This window comes from Hippocampus comes, unplaced genomic scaffold (assembly GCF_001891065.2).
Source record: "Hippocampus comes isolate QL1 unplaced genomic scaffold, H_comes_QL1_v1.1 scaffold227, whole genome shotgun sequence".
Lineage (NCBI taxonomy): Eukaryota > Metazoa > Chordata > Actinopteri > Syngnathiformes > Syngnathidae > Hippocampus > Hippocampus comes.
In genome coordinates this window covers 520,934-548,719 of record NW_017805630.1, presented here as the reverse complement: position 1 = coordinate 548,719, position 27,786 = coordinate 520,934, and the positions used below count along the sequence as shown (strand labels likewise).

At 45.6% G+C, this 27,786-nt stretch overlaps 1 protein-coding gene across 1 annotated transcript in view; it reads left to right on the top strand.

Annotated features, from left to right (window-relative positions):
- The first annotated feature begins 19,107 nt into the window (after window positions 1-19,107).
- Window positions 19,108-27,786, top strand: part of adamtsl4 (ADAMTS-like 4) — a 37,290-nt gene continuing 28,611 nt past the window's right edge. Inside the window, exons 1-4 of the mRNA XM_019881575.1 lie at window positions 19,108-19,379; window positions 21,647-21,710; window positions 25,005-25,528; window positions 26,222-26,801. Of these exons, the coding sequence (XP_019737134.1) occupies window positions 19,357-19,379; window positions 21,647-21,710; window positions 25,005-25,528; window positions 26,222-26,801 (1,191 nt within the window). The 5' untranslated portion in view covers window positions 19,108-19,356. The remainder of the gene's footprint in view (window positions 19,380-21,646; window positions 21,711-25,004; window positions 25,529-26,221; window positions 26,802-27,786) is intronic.

Below are 27,786 nucleotides of genomic sequence, written 5' to 3'. Positions count from 1 at the left end.
AGTACTTTGTGGTATAGATAGACATCGGGACAGAGTAGAGAGGGGCGGGGGGTGACAAACAACTGCAAGCGCATTCCCTCCCCAGCTTTGTCAAGTGTCAGACTGTGGGAGGACTTCGCCCTCTTGTCCCTCGACTGTTTTCCTGCTGCAGGGAGGCAGGGCAGGGTGACGGCGACCCGGACCAGGAGGCAGAACCCTCCAGGCCAGCCCAGAGGAAGATAAACAGGCAGCGTGCTATTGTTCTCCCGGTATCACTGCCGCCTTGTCTGCTTGACTGATTGAAGGCTGGACCTCCCAAAATAGGCCCGCCTGACTTCTTTCTCTAGTACCCTGTTATAAATACATGCTCCCCCCCTTTCGTGTGTGTGTACAGAGTGAGGGGGCGAAAAAGGACAGCGCTTCAGGAAAAGCAAAGCTGCTGAAATGAAGCCACTGCTAACAGAAGGTTCTGGTTAGAGTGATCAGTTACAGTGACCCCAGCACCAGAGACCCCCCCCCCCCCAGGTGACCCCCAACACACGACGCACACCGAAGACAATTTAGCTTTCTCCGGATTAATTCCGTCCCCATCGTGTTGAGAAGTGTTGACGTTTGCTTTTGACGGATGAAAGTTGCAACACTGGCAAGGAAGTGAGCTCACCACATCATTGAGCACACATTGAAATCTTGTTCGACATGACCCCCCAAATTTATTGGATGTCGGACATCTTGAGATGGAGTTTTTGTCACAGGAGAGCCGCAGCTATAGAATATTTGTGCATTATGCACTCGTGCTGTACTTTGCTACTGACCAATGTGAAGGTTTCCGGGTTGACAGGTTATTCATAGTACGGCTACAAATAACAATTATTTTCGTCATAAATTAAATGGCCTTCAAATTTTCATGTTGATGGTGATTCGGTTGCTGGTTTCCCTTCATAACGTGTTTGAAAACCGGAAAAAATGTGGGTTGTCGTTTTTTTGAAACAGAAGCAGATTGAAAGTTAAACAATGGCGCTAAACCATAGGTGTCAAACTCAGGGCCCGGGGGCCAGATCTGGCCCGCCACATCATTTTATGTGGCCCGCGAAAGCAAATCAAACATGTCAACTTCCACGATGCTTGCTAAAATCTCTAGTAAAAGTGAACATTCTCATATGTAATAAGACATTTTGAAAGCATTTTCTTGTTACCAAACCCCTCATTACAGTAACTTGTGGTTTCAGTCTTAACGGCTTCCTCCAAAGGAAACGGTAACTCAAATGTAGCCCATGACCAAAATGAGTTGACACCCCTGCTCTAAACGATTACTTAAGTGTCAAAGTGTTTGTCGATGATATGCAATATAATACAAAAGGATTTTCCCGCATTTTGTAATGACTAGGAGAGGTCACATGGTTCTGCTCTCTTAGCTTGCGACTGTGTTGTCCAACCGCGTGTGTTTACAAGACACCAGTGGGAAAACGGGCCAGTTTTTCAATACGTGCACACCATCTGATTCGACCGGCTACTGTTTTGAATTTATTAGAACGCCAAGTAGACTAACAGGCTTCATGGAAATGGCCCCCCACCCCAACTCAAAGTGACCACATATGTTCCCATGCATCACCATTTTGAAGGCTAAATATGTCCCTTGATGCACGCAGTGCATTACTTCTAAAGTGTGCTCGTGTCTTCGGGGGGGGGCATGTGTGTAATGAATGGAAACAAGGGGAGTGTAAATTGAATTTTCCCAACAGAGACACTGGCTTCAAATTTCCGCTCGCTCTTTGGCGTGTGCGTCTCCTTCCACGGTTTCAAAATCACGCATGTTGGTCACTCGACACTCTGATTGGTAGCGGGAGTATATTACCAATCGTTTGATTGACAGCAGTTCAGAATCAGGGTTTGTGCTCTTGAGCTGGCATGACGCAACACCAAATCTCTCCTTGCTTTTGACGAGACACGTTTCCATTGGGAAGGCGACACCGTGAACATTGTGAAGTCGCTCTCAAATGCAATTTCAAAAAGAATTATAACCTCTCGGATTCAACTTTGCGGTGGGCTGTCGGAACCCTGAATGAGCACGCTTCCAAATTGTCATGATTTCCTCACTTTGAGCCGTGTCGAAATGAATGTTTGGATAACGTTGGAGCAGATGTTCCTCATCCAAATGGACAACAGTTAGTGTAGCTTCCATGTGCATTTTTTTGCTACCTTGACTGGCCCACCCGGGCCGCTTTTTGGCATCCAGGCTCCAGGCTGTTTTTTTTTTTTTGTTTTTTTTCTCCCTCTCTCTTCCTTATAAACTGCAAGATTAAAAACCAGCAAAATCCTGCACATGGTCCTTGTTTGATCTGGACTGACTCCTCTCTGATCTGCTGGCTTTCATTGCGTCGCTCGGATTCTTTTGTTGGAAGCTAGTGGAACTCTCTCGACGGCTGGGGGCCGATGCTGAGCGCTCGCAGATAACCGACGGACAAAAGCGTCCAGTTATCAAGGCTTGAAATAACTTTTGCTTCGCAGAGCAGTTTTGCTAATGAATGAGTTGATTTAAAGAGCAACTTTCTCATCTTTTTCTTCAGGTTAATTCCAGGGGCGTCACATAAGAATACTTTTTTTCTGATTGAGTAATGAACATGAATAGTTTTGACATCTCTGGTTAATTCCAGGGACCTGTCTCCATCCCAGTGAAGCCTTTCTGGGACAGTTTCAGCCGATCAGGGAAAAAAAAAGTGTTACATTTTCAGTTTTGCGCTTGGATGTGTTTTGATGAGGCGCAAAATGCAAATTTAGACTTGCACACTGCGATGCGAAACCGCTCGTTTGGAGCCTCGGTTCTGAACTGGCCTGGATCTGATGTGAAATATGTGTGCTATGCTGCACGCGCTTGACCCGCTTTTCCCTGGCGACACCTTTCGTATTTGAGAACGAGCTTCCTGTGTGAAAGAGTTTATTGTTGGAGCCAACCTGTTGAATCCTTCTCAGGGAGTGCGGGGTGGGGGGGAGGTTGTTGCGGGTTCACACGAAGGTCGGGGGTCATGTTGACTCTCAGGCCAGTTTAGGGCGAATAAAGCCATTCCCAAATATTTGCATTTGCACTCAGCTCCCGCAGGCGAGTGGCTGCGGAGAGGAAGAGGCCGACATCAGCTTTGAATTTGCTAAATGCTCTCGTGTTGGTCTTTCAATATCGTTGCGGACAAGAAGATATGTCACGCATGTGAAACAGATGCATCTAAACCTCTCGCAGATCTCTGGATATCACATCTGAGAGGCATGCTGTTTCCAGCCATCAACACGTACAAAACATTTCAACAGCAGTTAAAAAAAAAGTTCTTTCTCCCCGTTCCATGTTGAATAAACCTTTCCTCTCTTTTCCTTCCCCTCATACTTGAACGCTGTGCAGGGGCGCCCCGGGGAGTTTTGACCTCCCTGTCTTTTCAGAGGGTAACTTGAAGCCAGTGAAGAAGGACCGCTCAGTTCAGAAGAGACTTAATCAGATCAGAGCCGTTTGCAGTGGGTAAGTTACACGTGGATGGGTTGTCAATGTAAATTGAGTAACACGGCTCTGGCTGGAAATTGGCAGATCACCCACGGATACAGTGGCGCCTTCAGATAAGAGTGACTCGAGTTTTTTTGAGATACGAGCCATTTTATGCCCACTTGCAAGCGCTGTATGGTTGGCAAGGAACTAAATTCAGTTCTCAGCACTTTAGCAAATGGTTGAACAATTCTTCCAAAAAAGAGACTTCAAGCCATTCGGTACTCCCTGTCGGATTTTAATGTCGAAATAAAAAAAAAACAAAATGGCGTATTTAAAACAACCTCCGAGCTTAGCCTTTCAGTCTGCCGGCGAAATGCTAATGCTAAATAGAATCTGTTGTGGTGCTTCAACCCCTTGAACTAATGAATTGAACACAAATGGTGCGGCAACATGTCGACAATATAACAGCACGTCATATATTCTTTATCCTCTGCGAAAATGACAAATGTTAATGCTAGCAGTTAACATTGCGCTCAAACTAGCTCAATTTGTTGTAGAGTTGATTTTACTTTTCTGAACCACCATTTTGTTGGATCTACTTTACTGACCTTACCATTGCTAGCATTTACATAACATTTTTGACGTAAGCATAACACGAGATCAGTTCCTTGATCGTACAATTTGAAATGAGCCATTTAAGTGAGTGATTCTTTCATGTACCACTGGATTGAACCCACGTCACACACTTTTTGAATCACTGCTAACGATGAATTTATTTTTACCTTCCGATGGCAGTTTAGAATGTTCACATGTGACTAAAGCAAAAACATGGAGCACGTGTTCCCGGAATAGGTTCATACAATTCTAATTATTTCATCGCTGGAACTGAAAGTTTGACCTCGCATGTTTAACTAGATTTATTTAATCCCAAGAATATCCCAAAGTCATCTTTTATTGAGTTTGAGTTGTCTTTAGGCTTTCCATTGAAATCCCCCAATCGGGTCCAAAATGTCCGTGGGCCCCGCGTTCCCTAAAAGTCGACCCTTCTAATTTGTAACCAGTTATTCTGATGAAATGCAAATTTGTGTGGGAATATGCGCAGCTCAGGCTCAGTATTGATTGAAGTTCTCGGGGCCCCCCTGTGTCTTTTCGGCAGCCCCACGTCCCCTCTTGTGTGCAAAGGAGGCTCCTGTGACACGTCGGTCCCTCAGGCCTCACCCGCACCCTCGGCCCGCTAATGTGCTTGTATACAAAGATAAATACTCACACAAAGGCCTGACCTGTTGGCATTTTAGGGGTTCTTTGTCCTTTTTTATTACAACATTCGCACCCAAAAAAATGGATTGTTGCATCTGCCAAGAAATTGTGCTCACTTGTTTGTTTGTGAAGCTAGCTTCTTTGATTTAGTTCTTGAACTAGCAGTTAGCCAGCTTGTTGTTTTTTGTTTTGTCTGTTGGTGAGCTTGTTTATGAGTGTGTCAAAGTTCTGAAGTGTTTTTGTCCACAAACACTTTTCTTCATTTTTGTTTGTTTGCTTTTCGTTGTGTGTTAGTTGCTTGAATTGTTGGTCATTACTTTATTGGTAGTTTGTTTTTCACACATTTTCTGTTAACTTTATTTTTTTCCCCTCAGTAATCTTACTTATTAATTTGTTAAGTCTGTTTAGTTATTTTGGGTGGGTGGTTTTTATTTAGTTTTTGTCCGTCGGTCATTCTGTGAGTTAGCTTGCTAGCCTGTGTGGTTGCTTATTACTTTGTTAGGAGGCTAGTTTACTTAACCAGCTTGGTTGTTAATATGAAAATGTTCTTTTTGGTTTGTTTGATCTTTACCTAACTATCGTACTTTGGTAGTTTGTATGTAAAGTTGACTATTTACTCCTCTAGCTTATCTGTTTTCTTTCATTAGTTCAACAGTTATTTGGCGAGCTTACTTGTTTACTTTTTTGGGGGCAGCTAGTTAGTCAGCAACGGCTGTCAATTTGCCGTGAACTTTTGCTATTCGCGGGCCGGCGTGATCCCTTTCTCCGAAGAATAGTTGTGATCTATTGTGTTTACAAAGAAGAATCTGTTGTTAATATCCTTGTCGTGGGGATAACTAAATACAGGTTTAATAAATATATTGCCTGTGCTAAAAAGCAGTTCGAAAACACATTTATTAGCTTTGACCAACTTCTGCGCGGCGGCTCGTCTCCTTCCACACACTCGTACACGACGTTGCTTGTTGTCCCTTGAATAGTCAACAAAGGTTGTTTGTTGGATGAATTTGAACAAGGTCATATGGTGAGCCAATTAGGCCCCCCTGGCAGTGACCTCTCAGGAGCCCAATGTCCTCGTCTCACCGACGCTCACCATTGCATTTCCGATCCGTGAGTCTAGTTTTTGCCAGCTGACGCTCAGCCACGACAAGTCTCAGCTGACGCGGCGTCGTTCAATGGCCGCTCTCACCGTGGCAGCCTCGAGTGTCAAAGTGTTTGCCGCTTTTCTCATCTGACTGCACACGCAGCCTGGCAGCGGACGGGCGGAATGGAGCAAATATTGACTTCGTTTGAGTGCCATGAATCATTGCACCTCCCCCGCTGTCAGACGCCCGCTAATCTGCCGTTGCGGCGTTTTCTCTATACGTAGCCTTTCATCGTCTTTTCTCTGACAGGCGCCTTTCTGTTCGGCGCCTTTTGTGTGCTTGTCCGTCATCGCGGCAAAGTTCTTCTGCTTCTCTCAGGCCATGTCGCCTCGTTCGACTGGGATTTCACACCAGTTTAGTCAGTGCTTGTCACCTCTAGCGTGCCAAATGTCGAAGCCTTCTCAACTTTTAACCGGGCTCTTTTAACACCATAAGAAATAGGGGCAAATCAAGAAAATAGACTACAATTGAGTTTTTTAGGGACTTTTGTTCCATTCAGTTTGTTTATCCCCACTGTTTATTTGGGGTGGGGGGATATTTCTATTTTCGTTTACTTTTTCTATTTTTTTTTTTAATTCATTCTTTCTGGTATTTGTCCAATACTTCTCATAATTTTTTCATTTGAATAATTTTATTTTGTTTTTTCCTCATTATGTATATTGTTTTTTTTATTTGGTGTACTTTTCCAACTTTTTAATTGTTTAATTTTATGTTCCGGGCAAAAAACAAATAAAAACGGGAGAGCATATGTTAGGAATCAAAGAGTGCTATTGAAATGGAGGACGAGTTGAATTTTTTTTTTTTTTTTTTTTTTTTTCCCCCCCCTCTTTTTTTGTGGGGGGGGGGGGGGGGGATATTTCTATTTTCGTTTACTTTTTCTATTTTTTTTTTTAATTCATTCTTTCTGGTATTTGTCCAATACTTCTCATAATTTTTTCATTTGAATAATCTTATTTCAGTGTATGTTTTATCCTCATTATTAGTTTTTTTTTATTTGGTGTATTTTTCCAACTTTTTAATTGTTTCATTTTATGTTCTCATTTTATGTATAATATTTTCATCATAATTTTGTTGTATTTTTTATTCTATTTTTATTTCTATTTTTGTTTGCATTTTATATTTTTATTTCAGGTATTTATTTATGCCCATGATGCCATCTGTGCCAATCGCAGAGGTGACATTTTCATTTGTTGCCGTGACTTATCAAAAGAAAAGTTTTTTGGTAGGCGTGCACAAGATGCGACATTGCCCAATCAGTGCCAAGTTTGATTTTCAATGCCTTTCCCAAGCAGATCAGTCTCAAATTGAAACTGGGGAGAACTCCCTTTAGTGACTCTCACGTTTCAGGATGGTACTTCTTGCATTACCGGGTGGGGAAATGATGTTGCACTAAGTGCATATACAGGTGTGTGAACAGTTCCTACACTTGAGCACATTGCTGCCTCAGTGAGAGTCCAAATACACACACACACACACACACACACACACACACACACACACACACACACACACACACAGTGTTAGAAGGCCGGACGCCAACATACTTTCATGTGATATTTATACGCACTGCGGCCGGCTGCCATGTTTGCTAAACCAGACTGTGGTGATAAATTTTCAAATCTTTGTGAGTGGACTCAGTTGTGGTCTTGACATGTCTCCAGTCTTACTGCAGCGCAGCCAATCAGGAAAAGCGAGCCAGTGCGCATTATGGTCACTCGACATGGCCGCCATTGTTTTCGGCACCAGTGGTGCCTTGAGATACCAGCTGAATGCTACGATTGGAACTCAGCACACGTGTCTCAAATCATGTTACGTCATTGAAAAGAATGGAATTGCCATTAATCCCCCCCCCCCAAAATGTTTTTTTTGTTTGTGACTTCTGAATTTCATGCTGCAATCCAATTCATTGTTCTGCTCCTTCTGATGTGCTCGCCCTGGCCACCAGGAGGCAGCGGAATGCTACATTTTTGTTTTAACCTTAATTTGACAATCAACTTGAGTTTTTTTAGTAGTGGCAAAAGTAGCTGATTTTTTTTATTCATTTTTGAGTGTTTGCTCAACTGCTGCCTTGTTAAGTCACTTCAACTGAGTTCACTACCACCATTCAGGTCTTGTATCTGAAGCTTGAACTTGCGAGTCAAAGTCAACAATCGGCCCAATGACTTCTAAAATCTTGCAACAACTCTTAACTGGGTCCAGAAACTAAAAGCCCTGCTGTAGTTTGGCTTGAGACCATTGGTGCTTCTTCCCAAGCGGCAGTAGAAGCACCTGTGGCTAAAGCTAAACTGTGGCGGGCGTTTTACCTTCAGGACCTGGACTTGACACCTCTGAGTAACCCCAAGTAAGAGTTTTTGCAAGATATGAGCTCTCTTATCTCAAGGCACGACTGTACTGCTCGCCAAGTCCGGCTCCTGTCCTCGAGGATCCGCCGTGGCTCCTGCAACACACCTGATTCAAATGATCAACTCCGCAGCAAGCTGTGTTTGAATGAGATGCGTTGCAAGAGGGGCACATCGAAAACATGGAGCATAGCGGCCCTTGAGACCGACTTTGGACACCCATTTACTCTGATGGGTGATGTCAGTTCATTACAGTGTCATCTTGCCCAGTTTGACTTTCTGGACCACCAACAGGACGGCTACCGGGAACACTGCTGATGATACATACCCCTTATATCATCCGCTGTTGTTCCTCAGATGTGTAATTTTTGCCATTATAAATCCTTGTGATGACTAAATGTTTTACCACTCCTTGGATATTCTGTCATTCTAGTCGAAATATGGTCCTGCAAGGAGGAATGCATTGGAGAATGCTTTCTGTGTCTCCCCATCTCACCCCCCCCCCCGCGCAACAAAATAAAATTTCATCAAAGCGCATCAGTAGCCGTTGTTTCAGTAGCTAGTAGACAACTTTGAACTCTGTCGCTAACCAATACACCGACACCGACCGAAACAGTCTCCTCCTGATTGAATTAGTGTGCAGTCTTCCCGCACGTTGTAAATTTCAAGTGTTGGCGATGATCTTGCGTTTTATGCCGAATCTCAAGATGTCTGTCGACAATTCCATGAGACACTCTGACACCCCGCCAGGCAAGCGTGCAACTTATTTGTTCCGCCGTCTGCCTCCTTTCTTGGCATTTCCCCCCAATTCTTCGCAATAGTCCAACTTTGAGTTTCAAACTTTACTTGACTGTCCGATACATCCCAACATTGTGTATTGTTCTCGACTAAGTGCCGTGTTACTTGGGGGGGAATTTATATATATATATTTTTTTTAATAAACTTGTAGTACACATGACGAAAAAATGTGTGACTTTCTGAGCATCAAAAAGGAGAAGAAATGTCTCTTTGGAGGGGGGGAGTCTTCACATGAAAATAGTCATAGTCGAATGGGACTCATATTTTGTGGAAAAGTTACAATCTGCAAAAAAAGTATAACTTAATGAATGACATTTCGAAAATTTTTATAGTAGTCCAAGAAAGAAGATGTAATGATAGGAAATTAAAAGTGCAGTATGTGCAAAAGTCGTATTACGAGAAAAAGAATTCTTTGTGAATTATGAAGAACAATTACCGTATTTTCCACACTAGAGGCGCTTCGGACGCCGTGTTACTTGGAAAAAAAATATATATTTTTTTTAAATGTATGAACTTGTAGTACACATGACAAGAAAAAATGTGTGACTTTATGAGCATCAAAGAGGAGAAGAAATGTCTTTTTGGGGGTGAAAAGTTCACATGAAAATAGTCGTAGTTGAATGGGACTCATATTTTGTGGAAAAGTTACAATTTGCAAAAAAAGTATGTTAACAAATGACATTTCAAAAAATTTATAGTAGTCCAAGAAAGAAGATGTGTAATGATAGGAAATTAAAAGTACAGTATGTGCATAAGTCGCATTATGTTGAAAAAAAAAAATCTGTGAATTATGAAGAACAATTACCGTATTTTCCGCACTATAGGCGCTTCGGACTATAAGGCGCACCTTCAACGAATGGCCTATTTTAAAACTTTTCAGATGTAGGGTGCACCGCATTATAAGGCGCATAGAATGGAAGCTACAATAGTGGCTGTGGTTGCGCTATGCATCCACTAGATGGAGCTACGCTAAAGGAATACAATACAATACATTTATATAACATTTAAAATACTACGTCCAAGAAATCTGAATATTGAACAGTATATAAGGCACATCAGATTATAAGCGCAGTCGGCTTTTGATAAAATCAAATGCTTTTCGGCGCGCCTCATAGTGCGAAAAATACGGTAGTCGTAACGTTACAAAACTAACATTGTAATGTGCCAGACACATATTATTATGAGAACAAAAAAACTTAGAACAGAAAGACATTGTGTTAAGAATGTTTTCGGGAAATGGTCATATTTATTAAATAGTGGAAAGAAGTATAAAACTGAAATAGACTTAAATGTTAGACTAAGTTCAAATATCACAGGAAAATTTGCTAATGTAGAAGTGAAGGCCTTCCCCTTAATAGCGCACTTCGTCCCATTAGCATTTGAGTCAATAAATACATCTGGCCACTAAATGAGCGCAAACTTGAATTAGGCTTAACGTCAGCCATACATACAGACCCAAAATAAAAACGCACGTGCAGTGTAAGTTTGTGCAAACACTCCCCAGATGTTGCCTCATGCTTGCTCAGTCTTCCCGGGGACGTAAATCTTACCCGCGAGCTTTTGTCCCGCCAGTCCCCTTGGCCTTCGGACTCCTATCGTCATCACGCCTAAACCAAAACGGCTCATGGCGGCCTTTACCTAATGGCGACACTTAAACTCGTTCGCCCAGTTAGCGTCGGCCGGCGGATCAACACTCGTGACCCTCCGCCCGGGGGCTTCGTGAACGCCGACCGTAAAAAGCGTCTCTCAGCGAGAGCGGGAGGCCTTTGGGGTTGGCGCTAGTGGCACATAATGGCGTGTCAGAGGTTTCTGAGTGATTTATGACCCCTGCGGGGGCCGTGACCCAGTGCGGAAGCGCGAGCGCTATTCGTCACATCAGTCATCTGAGACCGAGAGCGGATCTGTTGCGACACGCTGCGCCTGCGCACAAAAACACGCCACGTCTCCGGCCGCTTTCTGTGCGCACCCCCGCTTTGCATGTTCCCAGCGATTGTGGCCATCACTCCCTCTCACGGAGGGGTTTGTCCGCTTTTTGAGATCCAAGGACCGCCCCCTCAGAATTCCCAAACCATATGTACCCCTTTGTGCTGTAGGACACTGATTCTCAATCTTTTGACATCTGAGCTGTATTTGTACAAATGATACAATTGTGCCTTTGAGAGGAGTTTATCTCGTGCTTGCAACGCAAAATACTTGTATCTGAAATCATCTTACCCCCCAATAAATGGTCATCAACTCATGGTATAATATTACGCAAACAATGTAATATTGGACTGAGCAGTAATGTGAAAGCGCGACTTTAATAGCGTTGTAAATACAAAAGATGTGGTGATGGATCGTGCGCCTGCTGGCGACGGGCATCAAAATGGCCGCCGCTGAGTGTCAAAGGAGCAGGCGGGCGCTACGAGTGGTCACACAACACCGCCGGCCACACCATGACCTCCGGCAAATCACGTTTCCTGATGGACACGCCGATGCCAATTCCAAAGATCTCCACCCCACTAACAACACCCTCTTGAAGCCAACATATGTCGATACATGTGCCTGGAATCCACCCGCATTCCTCCTGCTGAATTTTTTTTTTTTTTCTATTTGCACTTTCAAAATCCCCGGTCGGCTCTTTTAATGTGGTGGCACTTTGACGCGCTTTGATGTCGGCTAATCTCCGTCACCATCGCCGGCGTGTCGGCCAAGAAAAGCACCGCCGTTATTAGCGTCGGTGGGTGTGGATCGCGTATGAGACCGTGAAAGCCAATTATGCTGTCGTTAGGTCACATGGCCCCCGCTGCGGTTACGTGTTGAACATGCACCAAAATGTCCTCATTTTCCATTTTGTTTTTCTCCCCATCTTGTGTTGTCATCTTGGCTGTTCCACAGCTTCCTTGCTCGTCTCCTTACTGATGATGAGTCCCGTTTGAAGGTGTGCCCAACCATATCCAGCAAATGACGCTTGTCATGCTTGACATTAGGAAAGACTCATCTTGTTGGACTATTGCAAAAGTGAGAAAAGTTATTTGACTGATAATTGGGTAGCGAGTCCAATGAAACGTGGCAGCTCGGTGCCGGTAAACAGTCAAAGGGGTTCTTGTACTGCATTGTTTATGACTCTAAAACTATGGTGGGTTTTCATGGAAAGGGAAACTCAAGGCAAAATGTCTTTGCAATATGCACTCGGCGCTCCGGCAAGTCTCAACACCAAATTCGGTTTCGAATGAAGCCTGACGAACCCGTTTTTAATCCATCTCAGATTTATACCGCCCCCTGCTGTCAACTATAAATTGCCATCCAAGCACCCTCGGGCTCGCATTGCCAATGTCACCTGACCAAATTGTGGGGAACTCGCAACAATTTGTGTCCAGTGGCAGTTACGTTGAGGAGTTTTAATCGTTTTACATTTTGCATTATAGTTAGTTTTTATTCTGTTTTGACATTTTTAAAAAGATATTCGGATAGTTTTAATTAGTTTGTAGAATAGTTTTTTTTTTTTTTGTACTTTTCAAAAATGCTTTGTGTTTTTTTTTTGTTTGTGTGTATGTGTGAGCAGGTATATTTTTAAAACATAAGATGTAATTTCAGTTTGTTTGGAGTTAAAAAAAAAACATTTCATTAAAGAAAAAAAGTTGCAATTTTGATTTATTTTGTTGTCATTAACTAGAATAACCTTGCTAATAATGCATGCACTTTACCTCAGCGAATTGGCTCAAATGATATTTCTTTTGGAAAACATTCCGAGTTAGCGTCGGCCGGCGGATCAACACTCGTGACCCTCCGCCCGGGGGCTTCGTGAACGCCGACCGTAAAAAGCGTCTCTCAGCGAGAGCGGGAGGCCTTTGGGGTTGGCGCTAGTGGCACATAATGGCGTGTCAGAGGTTTCTGAGTGATTTATGACCCCTGCGGGGGCCGTGACCCAGTGCGGAAGCGCGAGCGCTATTCGTCACATCAGTCATCTGAGACCGAGAGCGGATCTGTTGCGACACGCTGCGCCTGCGCACAAAAACACGCCACGTCTCCGGCCGCTTTCTGTGCGCACCCCCGCTTTGCATGTTCCCAGCGATTGTGGCCATCACTCCCTCTCACGGAGGGGTTTGTCCGCTTTTTGAGATCCAAGGACCGCCCCCTCAGAATTCCCAAACCATATGTACCCCTTTGTGCTGTAGGACACTGATTCTCAATCTTTTGACATCTGAGCTGTATTTGTACAAATGATACAATTGTGCCTTTGAGAGGAGTTTATCTCGTGCTTGCAACGCAAAATACTTGTATCTGAAATCATCTTACCCCCCAATAAATGGTCATCAACTCATGGTATAATATTACGCAAACAATGTAATATTGGACTGAGCAGTAATGTGAAAGCGCGACTTTAATAGCGTTGTAAATACAAAAGATGTGGTGATGGATCGTGCGCCTGCTGGCGACGGGCATCAAAATGGCCGCCGCTGAGTGTCAAAGGAGCAGGCGGGCGCTACGAGTGGTCACACAACACCGCCGGCCACACCATGACCTCCGGCAAATCACGTTTCCTGATGGACACGCCGATGCCAATTCCAAAGATCTCCACCCCACTAACAACACCCTCTTGAAGCCAACATATGTCGATACATGTGCCTGGAATCCACCCGCATTCCTCCTGCTGAATTTTTTTTTTTTTTCTATTTGCACTTTCAAAATCCCCGGTCGGCTCTTTTAATGTGGTGGCACTTTGACGCGCTTTGATGTCGGCTAATCTCCGTCACCATCGCCGGCGTGTCGGCCAAGAAAAGCACCGCCGTTATTAGCGTCGGTGGGTGTGGATCGCGTATGAGACCGTGAAAGCCAATTATGCTGTCGTTAGGTCACATGGCCCCCGCTGCGGTTACGTGTTGAACATGCACCAAAATGTCCTCATTTTCCATTTTGTTTTTCTCCCCATCTTGTGTTGTCATCTTGGCTGTTCCACAGCTTCCTTGCTCGTCTCCTTACTGATGATGAGTCCCGTTTGAAGGTGTGCCCAACCATATCCAGCAAATGACGCATGTCATGCTTGACATTAGGAAAGACTCATCTTGTTGGACTATTGCAAAAGTGAGAAAAGTTATTTGACTGATAATTGGGTAGCGAGTCCAATGAAACGTGGCAGCTCGGTGCCAGTAAACAGTCAAAGGGGTTCTTGTACTGCATTGTTTATGACTCTAAAACTATGGTGGGTTTTCATGGAAAGGGAAACTCATGGCAAAATGTCTTTGCAATATGCACTCAGCGCTCTGGCAAGTCTCAACATCAAATTCGGTTTCGAATGAAGCCTGACGAACCCGTTTTTAATCCATCTCAGATTTATACCGCCCCCTGCTGTCAACTATAAATTGCCATCCAAGCACCCTCGGGCTCGCATTGCCAATGTCACCTGACCAAATTGTGGGGAACTCGCAACAATTTGTGTCCAGTGGCAGTTACGTTGAGGAGTTTTAATCGTTTTACATTTTGCATTATAGTTAGTTTTTATTCTGTTTTGACATTTTTAAAAAGATATTCGGATAGTTTTAATTAGTTTGTAGAATAGTTTTTTTTTTTTTTTGTACTTTTCAAAAATGCTTTGTGTTTTTTTTTTGTTTGTGTGTATGTGTGAGCAGGTATATTTTTAAAACATAAGATGTAATTTCAGTTTGTTTGGAGTTAAAAAAAAAACATTTCATTAAAGAAAAAAAGTTGCAATTTTGATTTATTTTGTTGTCATTAACTAGAATAACCTTGCTAATAATGCATGCACTTTACCTCAGCGAATTGGCTCAAATGATATTTCTTTTGGAAAACATTCTAATGAGCCGTTCCCTGGAAGGTCATTTAGAGGCCAAGCACATTTAGGAGTCGGTAGTCTCTCTGGCATCGTTGTAACGATGAGGCCACTTGGGTGGTTGGGGAAGGCCTGAGTGCAAAAGTGTTACTCTTGAGTGCGGGGGCTTTCGTCGACTCGAATGTCCTTCTGAAATGAAAACATGAGTCACAGTGACCTGGCGTCACGATGACTCAGGAATCGCACGGGCTCACGAGTACCGCTGCTCGTAAAACTTACTGTCACACGGCCTCTGCCTAGAAATGTACCAAAAATATACAGTCGAGTAATTCCTTGACATAACTTCCTTTTGGGTCCCTTCTCTCACTAGCAACTCAGTCATATCTCAAATCATCTTTCCCCATGATGAGAAAAAAAAAACAGACATGTGACTGCACTCTACTGGAGGCTCAGCTCCTTTCTCGGCTTCTCAGTACGTCAGTGATTTTTGTTGTTCATCGCAGAGGATAACAAAACAAAAATGCCTATGAGTATTGTGATATGATCTGTCTACTTGTGTTGCGGATGCTAATTGTTACCCCTTGTGCCGACGAGCTTTCCCAGTGTGAGAGAAAGTTCCCGAGTCAACTAATTGGGAGGTCCTCCAGCGTTGCTGTCAGGTTCCACTGTAAATAGAATCAGGCGCCGAGACCTTTGAACTTTTCACTCACTTGGAAGGTTTATGACCCCCAAGTTGCTCAATAAGCATCTGAGTCCAATCTGGCCTGAAAAAGAAAATCCTTCCTGGTCTTTATCCAACGAGTTGAACCAAAACATTTTGCCGTCCTGTCCTTTTTTGTCTCTCTCAAATTGAAGTAGGCAGTGGGGAAAAAAAAGAAAAAGGAAACCTGTTGTGACTCACAGGGAATGTTGGGGAATCACAAGCAAATAAAAATAGTGTCAACACTGTGGGAGGTGGCACTTTGCACATCTGCTCTGCGGATGTCGCAACCACACACACACACATACACGCGCGCCATTTTGCCGCTCAACTTGAACAAAACATGGCCGTCATACACTGACATTTAATGCAAATTAGTGCCTATCATCGAGCTGTCGCAAGATGGTGATTGGTGATGCCAGTAACGCGTCACTCTAATATATGAACACTTCTTCGCGGGGGGGGGGGGGGGGGGGGGGGGGGGGAGTAACAAGTAATATTAACATGTTCCTATTTCCAGAGTGATAATCGGATTTAAATGATCTATCAATGCGTTACGGCCAATCCATTTCCAGTTTATCTGACGTTGTGGAAGTGACGCTGCATAAGCGTCCGCCTCTCCTTCGCGGTTTGTTACAGAACATTCATGTTTGTGTTGGCCCTGCGGCATCCCATAATACTTTTTGTCAGCCCCCCACCCGCCGCTCCCGCCACGGGGCAGATGCCGCTTCCGACCGAGAGCGGATCATGGGCGGCCATCAGTGCAAGCCAGCACAATGGAGCGTCCATCGGATGAACTGAGATCCCGGGAGAGTTATGATAGCTGAGGCAGGACCCGCCGTGTCGGCGTGAGCGTGATAATGTGCGTGCAAGGGAGGGGGGGCACAGACACACACAGACACTTGTGTCATCCCTTCATCACGCCTCTCCTCTGCCCCACACATGCAGTTATGCTCGCAAGTTTACAGACAATCGTCATGGACATAAATAATATCCCGTAATCCAACCCCCTCCCGCGGCCCTCCATTGCTCGAAATAGCCGATTGAAGTCCTCCCCACGCATATTTTGGGAGCATTTACGGCACTTCATTTTTAAAAGGGACCATATCGCACGATTTTTAACCTATCTGCAGTTAACTCAAGGCGCAGATATGATTAGATATTATGCTCGGCGCAATTCCGAGCACATTATTTTGATGAAATAGGATTTGTTTTTGTGTCTATATTTCAAACCAGGAAGTAAGATGCTTTGTTCACTAAAACCCCGCCTCTCTCTGCCGCGCCACTTTCATCGTCACCAAGCTGGTTGCTTCACGAAACGCTAACAAGCATTTTTTTTATCACGAGAGAGACTCGTGCCGCTTGTCCGTTTGTCCCACTCTGCACTCACTGTGTGTTTTCATCTGCTGAGGCGGTGCAGGGATGGTTCCTCGCTTTGTAGAAAGGTGAGGAAAGTCGAATTCTTGGACTGGGCGGAGCTCTTGCTTTGAGAGGAGGAATGAGCTGGAATCATGCTCAGAGATCGCTGACTGGAAGAAACCACCACTTTCCCCAAACTAATCAACTTATCTGACAATATACATCAATAATCAGGCCACAAGATGCGTATTATAAAATGGAGCGACACACATTGCTTTCTGTAGGCACAAAAAGCAGGACTGAAGAGGATCTGACATCCAGGACAGACCACGTAAGATGACTCGAAAGCACGTATTCTTTATCCGCTGCAAAAAAAAAAAAAAAACATCTGCGGCTAACTGAGTCACTTGCAGTAGCTGAGCTCAACTCTTTTTTGTTTGTTCAACTGTTGTACTGCCCCCGGTGGCCTCGATGTTCACACCAGAAGCAGCTGCAATGAATTTGAAGGGAAAAAAAAAGATGAAATTGTACTCCTCCATTTTCTGTAGTGTTTCACGTCCTCACTGGTGTGCTGAAGCCCATCCCAGCTGTCTCTGGGTGAGAGGCGGTATAAAACCGTAACTGGTCGACAGTGAATCACAGTAATGCAATTTTAATTTAATTATGTTTTTGGAAAAAATCTTCTTCTTCTTCCCCTTTCGGCACGTCCCTATTCAGGGGTCGCCACAGCGAGTCAGTAATTTCCATCCGCCCCTGTAAACCGTCCTACCAACTCGCATGGTCGTCTTGGCAAAAGTTTTACGCCGGATGCCATTCCTGACGCAACCCTCCCCAATTCTCCGGGCTTGGGACCGGCACTGGGGAACAGTGCACCCCCAGGGGAGGGCACTGCCCCCCAGCGGCTGGGTTATGTTTTTGGAAAAAATAAATAAATAAAATACATTCGAGTTAATCATTCTATCACTACATGATTTCCTAAAGCTCAATAATACAGAGAAGTGATTCTCCAAGAGTGGCATGGGTACTACTTACTTGTCGAGCGTGGACTCCCTCTAGTGGTCTGCGTATCACTTGCCAAGTACGGTTCAGTTATATTTAACTTTGAATTGTACTTGGAGAGCCAATGGGCAAAGGTGATATTAAAATGTTTTGACTTACAGGCGTGGTCGTGGCGTGACTTGAACTCGTATCGCAAGATCCGCATCCCGCATACTGTACATGCGTTGTCGTCTTGTGGCGGTGTTGACGTGTGTAGAGTGTCCATTTTGAATTCGAGGCGGTCGGCCAAGTTGACTCGATTACTGGTTGGTGCGGATGATTTAGTGCCGCTGCTGGTGCGTCTTTGCTAGCATCCAAAGATGATTTATTCGACAGCACTTGGATCGACAGTGCTCAGGAAAATGGGCAAGTTTCCAAGCACCTCAGTCAAGATTTAGGAAGTGGAATTGTTGGCCCAAGCTGGGAAATGTTTTGCACACAACTAAATTCTCATGGTCAGTTCTTACTGTTTGAAGTATTTAGGAGTCATCGCCTGGAAGAAGACCCAAACTGTCAATCTCAGTGGGAAGGACATCGGTCCAAATTCTTTGCATCAGCCCAGCACATCAGTAAAGAACCAGCTACAAATATGTTTCTTCATCTATCTATGCTAGCGACTTATAGTGTCAGGCAGAAAGACTAAAAACTACTGAATGTCCATTTTTTTTTCAGACTGAAGCATCGGGTGACTGATATCGGCAACTTCCACGAGAACCTGCCAATAATAATACAATTGCAATTCATAATTTAGTAATTTAATATTTACGAATGAAGGATTAGGTTCAGTATTTTTTTTCTTTCTGAAACGTGAACTATAAATGATAATGCATGCAGGGTTGGCTCTACACTGGAGCAATAGGGGGGGGCTCTAGCCCCACCAGAAATCAGTGTATCCCCAGTTAAAACCAAGCAGCATTTTATTTAATTTTGGAAAGTATTTGGATCAATTGTTTTTTCAGCCCCCCATGTATTGGTCAAGCACCCCTTTAGCCGCAGGAGAAAGAAAAAAAATATGCTGGATCCGTCCTTGAACGCATGGGAAAATCCGTCTTGCGCAAAGCTTAAAAACAATCGCAAAAACCTGATGTGGAAGGAAAAAAAAAAGTTTAGCGTCAAGAATAAGTATGGCGAAAATGTGTTGTTGACCATCCAGTGTAATGAACACGCGCGCCAGAAAGGGAAAAAATGTTCGTGAGAGAAGGAGAAGTTTTTAGGAAAGGTGTAGGGAGGGCGGGTGAAGTGGTCCGGTCGAATGTGTGCGTTCGGCTGCAGGGGGGGGACGGGAGACCTTCCCACTTTGCACGTTGGCGGGCGAGCAGGCAGGCAGAGCAGTGACAGGAGGAAAGGGGACACGCGCGCACGCAAGAGGAAAAGAGAGTGAAGAGGCAACGACAACAAGTTGGACACTTGACGCATTGTTTGCTTGCTCCCCACCGCCACCACCGCTCCTCACACGCACCAATAATCGATCCCCAAACTGGACTGATCGTCGCTATCGGAGTCGGTGGAGCATGCGGCTCGCTTCTGTCTTCAGGTACGCAAACTTAACTCACTCGGAACGCCGTGCAGGATTCTTCCCATAAACTTTTGGGGCGCTGCCTTTTGCGCACACTTTCTTTTTTTTTTTGGGAGGGGGGGGGGGGGGGGTAATGTGCTTGCGCTTGGATTGCCGTTAAAATGGACGCCGTCGAAGTTGCCAGCGAGATGGTTGGAACAATGTGTCACAGAAACGCCGAGCTCGTCGCGGGAGGTCTTTACTTCGGCCTCGGTGGCTCTCTTGTGCCGCGGACCCTTTTGTCAATCGCTCGATGTGCGTGCGTGTGTCTTTTTTTTGGGGGGGCGGGGGGGGGGGGGCACCAGCTCGAGTCTTTCTTTTCCAACTCGTGCAGCATTTGAAAGATCAACAGTAATTTGAATCTTTGCCATTTTTAAAGGGGTTTTTTTTTTTTTTTTTTTTTTGGAGCTCGTAGAAAGAAGACAGAAGTTCTTGAATGGGACTGAGGCGTTTAGTGGCATGTCACCACTCGGCTGGGATGTTTGCCACACTTGCTTGTCCCGCACTGTTTAGCAGCTCGTCTCTGTCCGGGAATCTTTTTCAAAATAATTGTTGAACAGGCCAAATGAGATGAAATCGAGGTCGAGCTGCACTCTGCGTGCTTTGCAAGTGACGGAAAGGCCCCAAAAATAAGACACACGATTCAAAGTGCCAAAAACCACGTTGCGGTAGCAAGAAGTCAATCAAGAAAGTGGAGGAGGCCAAATTGGCTCAAGGGCAGGTCAACTGCTTGGAAGGAGACACAAAACCTGCCACCCCAAAAAAGGACATTTTGACGACGTTTGAAAACGTCAAACCACTTTCATGCAACATGATATCAACCTTCAAATAAACTCACTTTTGAAGTCAAGCCCCAACGAAATAAAGTGCCGCCTTGACTTATGACTCAAGTGGCTCCCATTTTCCCAAAATGAACTTAACTCAGTTCTAGGAGGCTTTTTCCTGACTTTTTTTCAGTTTTGTGCTAACCCTGACTGCCATTTGGAACTCTTCCTATTTTGCTCCACCTTGCCGGGGGCCCCTGCTCATGATGTTGTCGCTACCACGCACCTGACTTTTTTTCAGTTTTGTGCTAACCCTGACTGCTATTCGGAACTCTTCCTATTTTGCTCCACCTTGCCGGGGGGCCCCTGCTCATGATGCTGTCGCTACCACGCATCATTGAAGTTTTGGTGGTGTTTTGATGATGCCAAAATTTGAACGTTGCCTTGATGGGCCCGGAACAGCTTGTGTCAATGTGTTTGGGAGATTTCAAGTGTGTTTGAAGATGTAGTTGGGCTTGGATGTTTTTTTTTTTTTTTTTGTAAGATGAGGCTTCCGTCTTGCCACCTTACAACGTAGCCTGAAATTGTCACACATATTTTCCGGAAATTCCCGCAGTTCTTTCGATGTTGCTTTGGGCCTCCTGACAGCCTCCCTGGACAGTTTTTGTTTTGGAGTGATGGCCAGTTTTTTTGTATTGTTGCATTTGTTGAAACTCATTTTGCAAGTTCAGTCTTTCAGAGACAGCGGGTACGACAGTGGACAGCCTGTCATGTTATCACGTTACAGATTATCAGTATTGGTGAAAAAAAAAATGTCACTATTCTTGTCCACAAAAGTAAATAAATTCCAACCTGCTTCAGCAATGACCAAAAGCATTAAAAAAAAAAATCCCTTCCAAACCAAAAAAAAAAACAAAAAACCCACAGCCAGCAATCAAGTCCACCACGGTTCGAGCAAAGTGAAATCAAACTCTTGCATCGATTGCTTTGCCCTCAGTTGCGGGCCGCTACGCTTCAGAAATGTCAAAACTCCCCATCAAATGCAATTCTCCAACGTAAGCCGCTTTGTTTCTCCGGCAAACCGCGAATAAAAGAAGCTTGACAGCGCGGGGTGAAGTTAAGCCGTTTGACCGATTGTGCAAGCCAGTGCGCGCGCGTGCGTGTGTGCGCGCGTAGCACATCCACAGGCTGTATAGTGTTGCTTAGAAAGGCATGCGAAGGGAAAACATGCTTGCTGTTTAAAGCCATTCGTTTGTTAGCACCTCGCAGGATTTTTCCCACACGGATGTTAATGATGTTTATGTGCGGATGGAAAATCAACTCGGGTTCAGCCCGCACGCCACCTGCGTCGGGCCATCATGACTAAAAACGAAAAACATTGACGTCACCGTCATCCCATCAAGAGTCCTGTCAGCCAATTTCTTTTCTTTTCTTTTTTTTTTTTTCTTAAAGCTTCCGCTTCTGCTCTTCTTCCCCTTGCAGGCTGTTTGCGCTGTGGGCTTTTGTAGAGGTCGCGACCTCTGTGACCAAGCCGGCCAAGAGGAAGGTGAGTCATGAGCTCCTCACACACTGCTTTCATTGACTTCTTTCTGGCGAGGTGAAAGGTGAAGCCATCAAACCGGTTGCTTCACACTTGTTTCGCCATCCCATAACGGTCAAACCAGGGGCTTGAAGGCCGCGCACGCCCGTCGGTTTGACCCCAAGTCACTGCGGCGGAAAAACGGTGACCCCTGGCGTTCTTGCCGTGAAAGAACTTTTTGAGGCGCTTCACATTTGTTTTGAATCACACTCAACTTGGCCAAATTGTCAACGAAGAAGCAAATCGCCGTCTTATAATAGCGGAGGGAAAGAAAACGAGACTTTTTGGCTCCAGTCATCGACTGCAGTCGTGCATTTTGGCAACAGAGACTCTCCGCGCTTTGCTTTTTCGACCGCAGCTACGTGTGAAATTATAAAAGTGTTATTGCAAAATGACTGTACGTCTCGGGTGTGAATTCAAACTTGTCATGTCGTGATATATCACTGCCTGCAATATTCATTACTTCCCACTTTGCAATGACCTGTCAAATGTTGAAATCTGACATAATTGGAACATAACTTGGATCCTTTGCTAACTGGAGCGTCCTGTCCTGTTCATTTGTCACACGTGACCCTGCAGCAACCAGGAAGTGGCCCACTAACAAACAATTGACAAGCCCAAAAATGGCGCTCCGCTTTTGTTTGAGTGCTCGGATTTTGGCATGGAAGTCTCGATAAATCTGTTCCGTCTTGGCCCAGAATTTCCATTCCTTTGGAATCCCACTGATGCCAAACATTGTGGATGTGATCCAGTTTCATTCCAGAGGACATTGCAGTTTTTAGCCTCACGTCACCAACAAATGTTTGAGCAACACATGCAGACAGATAATATAACAATACTCGTGTGCATATCTTCTTTGTCCTCGGCAAAGAATGACCAATATGAGAAGTTGTGACGTGTCCTGGCGCCATTGACTATATTTGTATTATACTGCCCCCTACATGGCCAAGGCATGCACAACACGAGGAGCAGCATAATGACCATTGAATTGACGCAAAAAGTCTGACAACAATATTTCATTCTATTTATTATGTCATGACTTTTTTTTTTTTTGAAGATAATAAACGATATTTCACAGTGCTGATTTTTCCTCATGAAAATCCTCCTTTCAAAAATGTTTATTCTTTTTTTTGGTAATGGGGATAAACCGGTTTATTCTTTTTTTTTGGTAATGAGGATAAACTGAAACGGATTAATGATATTGTCACATATTTCAATGGAGAAAGACGACTTGAGATGTGATTAATACATTATTAGAGGTGTAACAATTGTAGCAATTGCCTACTAATTGATTATCACAAGAATCGATCATTTTTTTTGAGAAACAATGAGTGGTTTTCATACTTAAAAAAATATAATTAATTGTCCAAATGGTCAAAATGTCATCATCTTTTTTTGTTGAAACCTCAGCTCGGACATTTTAGTTGTCTTTGTTGGGTCACTTTGAAGTCTGGCCCTTCACGAAGTGTATCGCCGCCGTCGCCGCCGCCCCGAGCGACCCGCCCACGCAAGCCAGCTCGTGATTTAGCCGACCGTGTGTGACTTTGTGAGTCATTAATCCGTTTTTTCCTATAGTGGGGCCCGTAGATGTCAAGGAGCCACAGTAACGCCTTTGTGATCATTGGGTTAAAAGAAAAAAAAAAAAAAAGTTGAGTGGTGGGCTGCAGGTCTGGCGGTACAGGGTTGGAGGAGTCGGAGCAGTAGCAAGTAGCAGGAGGTCACTGCCGCCCTCCTTCAGGGTCACCGCGCACTCCTCATTAATGCTCCAGCTATGTGGCAGCTGTGTGTTTGATGTCACTCATTGACACACACACACGCACACACAGTCATTAGGCCTGTCCGCTTTGACCCCCCGCCTCCCCTTCCATGCCCCTCCTAACTCATTTCTCCTGCTCCTTTCGCTCTCCTTGTCCTCCCTCCCGCCATTTTACCTCGGACCTGTCATTTGCATTCCAGCATGTCTTGACTTTAACGCTATGGAACAGGCTTGGGCGCTAGCGAGCACATTTGACCAACCACACCGTCGCCCCCTCCCGCCCCCGCCGCCGCTCCCTAAGTGTGTCGTTCGGCCCTCGGAGTTTTCGGCAAAGCGCACGCGTGTGCAACGTGTTTACACGCACATATTGACACACTTGACAGGCTTTGAGCGAGCAGCGAGGTGGAGCATTCCCAATTTACTGAATGGAAACTTTTGTCCGCTCATTTTTTTTTTTTTTTTTTGCTGTTGTGCCAAGCAGGCCAGCGAGCGACTTGTTACTAAATGTCTTTTATCATTTGACGCCACAGAAGAAAGAGAGCAAAGGCCGGACGGTCTTTGCTCGCTCCCGACACGTCATAACACACGACGCGCACCCGCACTCGCACACCCACACACCCGCGCTTGCCTCCCGCCGTCCATCTGCTGTCAAGCTGCGTGCTTGGCAGGTGACTCAATCCCCTCCGATTGAGGATTTACATTTTGGCGTGAGAAGGAAGGAAACTCGTGAGCCTTGAGGATCATGCCCGGACAAAAGTATTGGGACAGCTGGCCTCTTGCCCTCCTAACCACTTCCACACGTCTGGAAAGATTTGGAAATTTCTCCTTCTGGTAGTTTTTGATCGGGCGCTTTCACACTAAACGCATCCAAGTGAATGATCTTAGGGCTGCGACTTGTTGAAAATAATTCGCTCGGGCACAGCAAAGATGACTTTGTGCGTGCGAAAATATGCGCTACCGCCAGAGGACTTGCTCCAATCGCGCAACGAGTGTCGACAGTGGAATTCCGGCGTTTTGGAAAAGTCTTGGGCCAACGCTAGCTTTTGTTAGCAGAATGACGACGTTGCAAAAATGATTTCTAACAGGCCAAGGAAGAAAAGCCTTAGGGTGCAAACACAGGAATTGATTGAATTATCGCTATGGCTTCAGTGGCTCCGCCCACATTCCAAAATCTTGAAAGTCGGATCTCTTGAAGACTCAATTGTCCATCGGGGTTAATGCGAGTACAAAAAGTTGTTTGCTTGTTGTTGATTCACAATAATGTTTCATTGAGACGTCTCAATTCCTCTCGGCTCATCAGTACGGCACTTAAATTAATTCACCGTGCCACTTGGATGTCAAGGCATCCTTTTATGCACCCTGTGATTGGCTGGTGACCACTCCAGGGTGTATCCTGCTTCTCGCCCTCACAAAGCTGCAAGAAGTGAAAATGTTTTGTGTGTGTGTGTGTGTGTGTGTGTGTGTGTGTGTGTGTGTGTGTGTGTGTGTGTGTGTGTGTGCGTTAGGTACCCGGACGGAGGTCTAGGCAAGTGTTAGAGGCGGAGCCTGTGGAAGGGGTGTGGTCTGTGTGGGCGGAGTGGTCCTCTTGCTCCCAGTCATGCGGAGTGGGTGTGTCGCAGAGAAGCAGGAAGTGTCTGCCGCCTCCGCCCAGCCCGCCCTCCGTCTCCTACCCGTCACCCAACTGGGGCGGGTATCTCCCGGGCGGTGGTGGCGGGCATCCCTTCCACCCTTCCCGTCAACTTCCGCCCCATCACCGGGCACCCGATCCCAACCAGGGGCTGTCGCTTTACCGGAATACCCCGCCAGGAAGCGACCATCCGGCGGGAACTTTCTACCAAGCGGAGTACCCCGCCACCGGTGGGAACCGAGTGTCCGTGTACCGGCCGCCTTACCGCGCGGCCTCGCGTGCCTACGAGCAACAGCAGCAGCGCAGCGTGAGGAGGCCCGGCGGCCCCACGGCGCTGCGGGCGGGCGCAGGAGGCGGCAGGAGGTCGGTCGGCGCCGCTCGGGAGGGTTTTCCTGTCCGGAGGTGAGTCGACACTTTTTTTTTGCTTTTTTTGGGGTGGTGGGAGTGCTTTCCAGACCAGGACAAACGCGTACTAGACTTAATGCGAAATCTGACCTTTGCGAGGTTGTCTGCAAAGTGACTTGCAGGAAATAAAATTAACATGGCTTGCATAAGGCATCAGGCTGGGAGGACGGAATTTATCATCTTCCTGTCTGACTTAGACTTAATGTCTTTCAAAACGAGCAACGGGGCACTCGGGAAAAGTGTTTGAAGACTCGCTCAGTGTATAAACACTGTGACCATGATGATTTTGTAACTGCGGTCAAAAACTAAACATTATAAAGACCTGCTTGGACTTTATTTTTGGCATTACGGAGCGTTTGTTACGTTCTGAGTCATTAAAGCATTGAAAGTTAAACCGATGCCCTGCTCAGACATTGAATTATGTTACAACTGTGTTATTACTTTATTACTTGGGGATGTGAGTCAAGTCAGACTTCAGGTTCCAGTTTTTCTTCATCTTCTTTTATTGCTAGTGCTGCACTACTATTAGTGATCTCGCTAATATTGGAAACTTTTCTTAGAGGATAAAGAATGGCTGCATGTGTTATTCCACCATTTATAACAAAAGTTTGGAAAATCAAGACAATGACGCTGACGTTAGCTCCATCACTTCATTTTTGGGATGTGGATATTCTTGTGTGCATCTTGTAGGTCTTCAGCCATCCGTCCGGGTCAGTTTGGCTACGGGAAAGTCCCCTTCTCCTTGCCGTTGCACCGACCTAGTCGCCAGGCTCGTCACACGGCCAACGGCACCGCCTCGGATACGCCGGCGCCCAAACTGTCCGCCGATGAGGAAGAGGACGCAATCAGCGCCGCTCCCGCCACGACTGCCACGCCCCAATCGCCTGCCAAAAGCGAGCACAGGAGGGTCCGAGTACCACCCTCTCCTCCTCACTTCCTGACGCATTCTCCCTCTTCACCTTCATCATCATCGGTCCCGGCCGGTCACCGCCGCTTCGACTGGCGCACTGTCACGGCTCCGCCGCCGCCCGGCTCGCTTCCCTCGCGGCTGAGCGCCTACGCCTCCCCTCTGCACCGGCCCATGCACAGGGAAAGGACGGCCCACCCGGGATTCGGAGCCCAGGTGCCACAAGCCGGCAACGCGTACTCGCTTCAGCACCCCCTCGGACCACACGTGGGAGACGAGGCGGGTGTCGGAGGACGGAGGAGAACGCCGCACAGCTACCGATGCGCCGGCCCCGAGCAGGAATATCGCAGGTGCTTCTCACAGGTAAGATGTCAAACCGCACCCTGTTGCCCTACCCGACGATGAACGTCTCTCAATCCAATTGTTTTGATCACACCTCATCAGTTGGCCAACGTGATGCTCTTTTCGATGTGCCGGCTTTGGCCACCCGGTGGCACTGAAAGAGTCATCAGTACGGCACTAATATCTGTTTCTCTTTGCAGAGGAGAAAGAATGTCTAACTGTAGGTACTGCTATATTGCCTGTGTGTTGTTAAAGAGGTATAGCGCTACACAGATGCTATATGGCATTAGCATTACGCCTTTCGGCACCAGATGGTTTTCAATAAATATTCAGTTCTGATGTCATTATTTCAAATGGTGGTAGTTTGAAAATGGTTCCGAGATAAAGGCAGACCGTAAATGTTGCTTGGTGCAATTTTGCTACTTTGACACTGAATGGGTTAACATAGCAGACTCAAAGACGGGGCTATCGGTTTGTTTTAAATGGCTAAGATGTATATTTGGGGTTGTTGTTGTTGTTTTAGAGAATGTTTCAATCGGGAAGGGCATGAAAATAGCTCGAAGCCTCTTTTGAACAGCAGCTCACTGTCTGCCAAAGCTACTATGACGAAGTGAGTCAAAGCAAAGCAAAGCACAGCCAAAAAAAAAAAAGTCCCTAAAATGTTTTCGTATGACGGCTCTTATCATGAAAATGTTGTCAGTCACGCCACTTGTATCTCAAGGCACCACTGTATTTGCAAAAAAAATACGACGTGACCTTTGTCTACCTTCAAGCTCCTCAACGCGCACGTGTGTGTGACCTACAGTCCCGATTACCATAAATGAGGGCAGAGTGTTGAAGGCCGGTGGCGTCCAACAGAGAACATGAAGGTCAACAGAGTGTTTTGGGAGGCTTCCATCATTCCCCAGCGCCAACACTGGCCTTGTTGTCTATGAGCACTGACATGGAACCGATGAAACGTGTGTGTGTGTGTGTGTGTGTGTGTGTGTGTGTGTGTGTGTGTGTG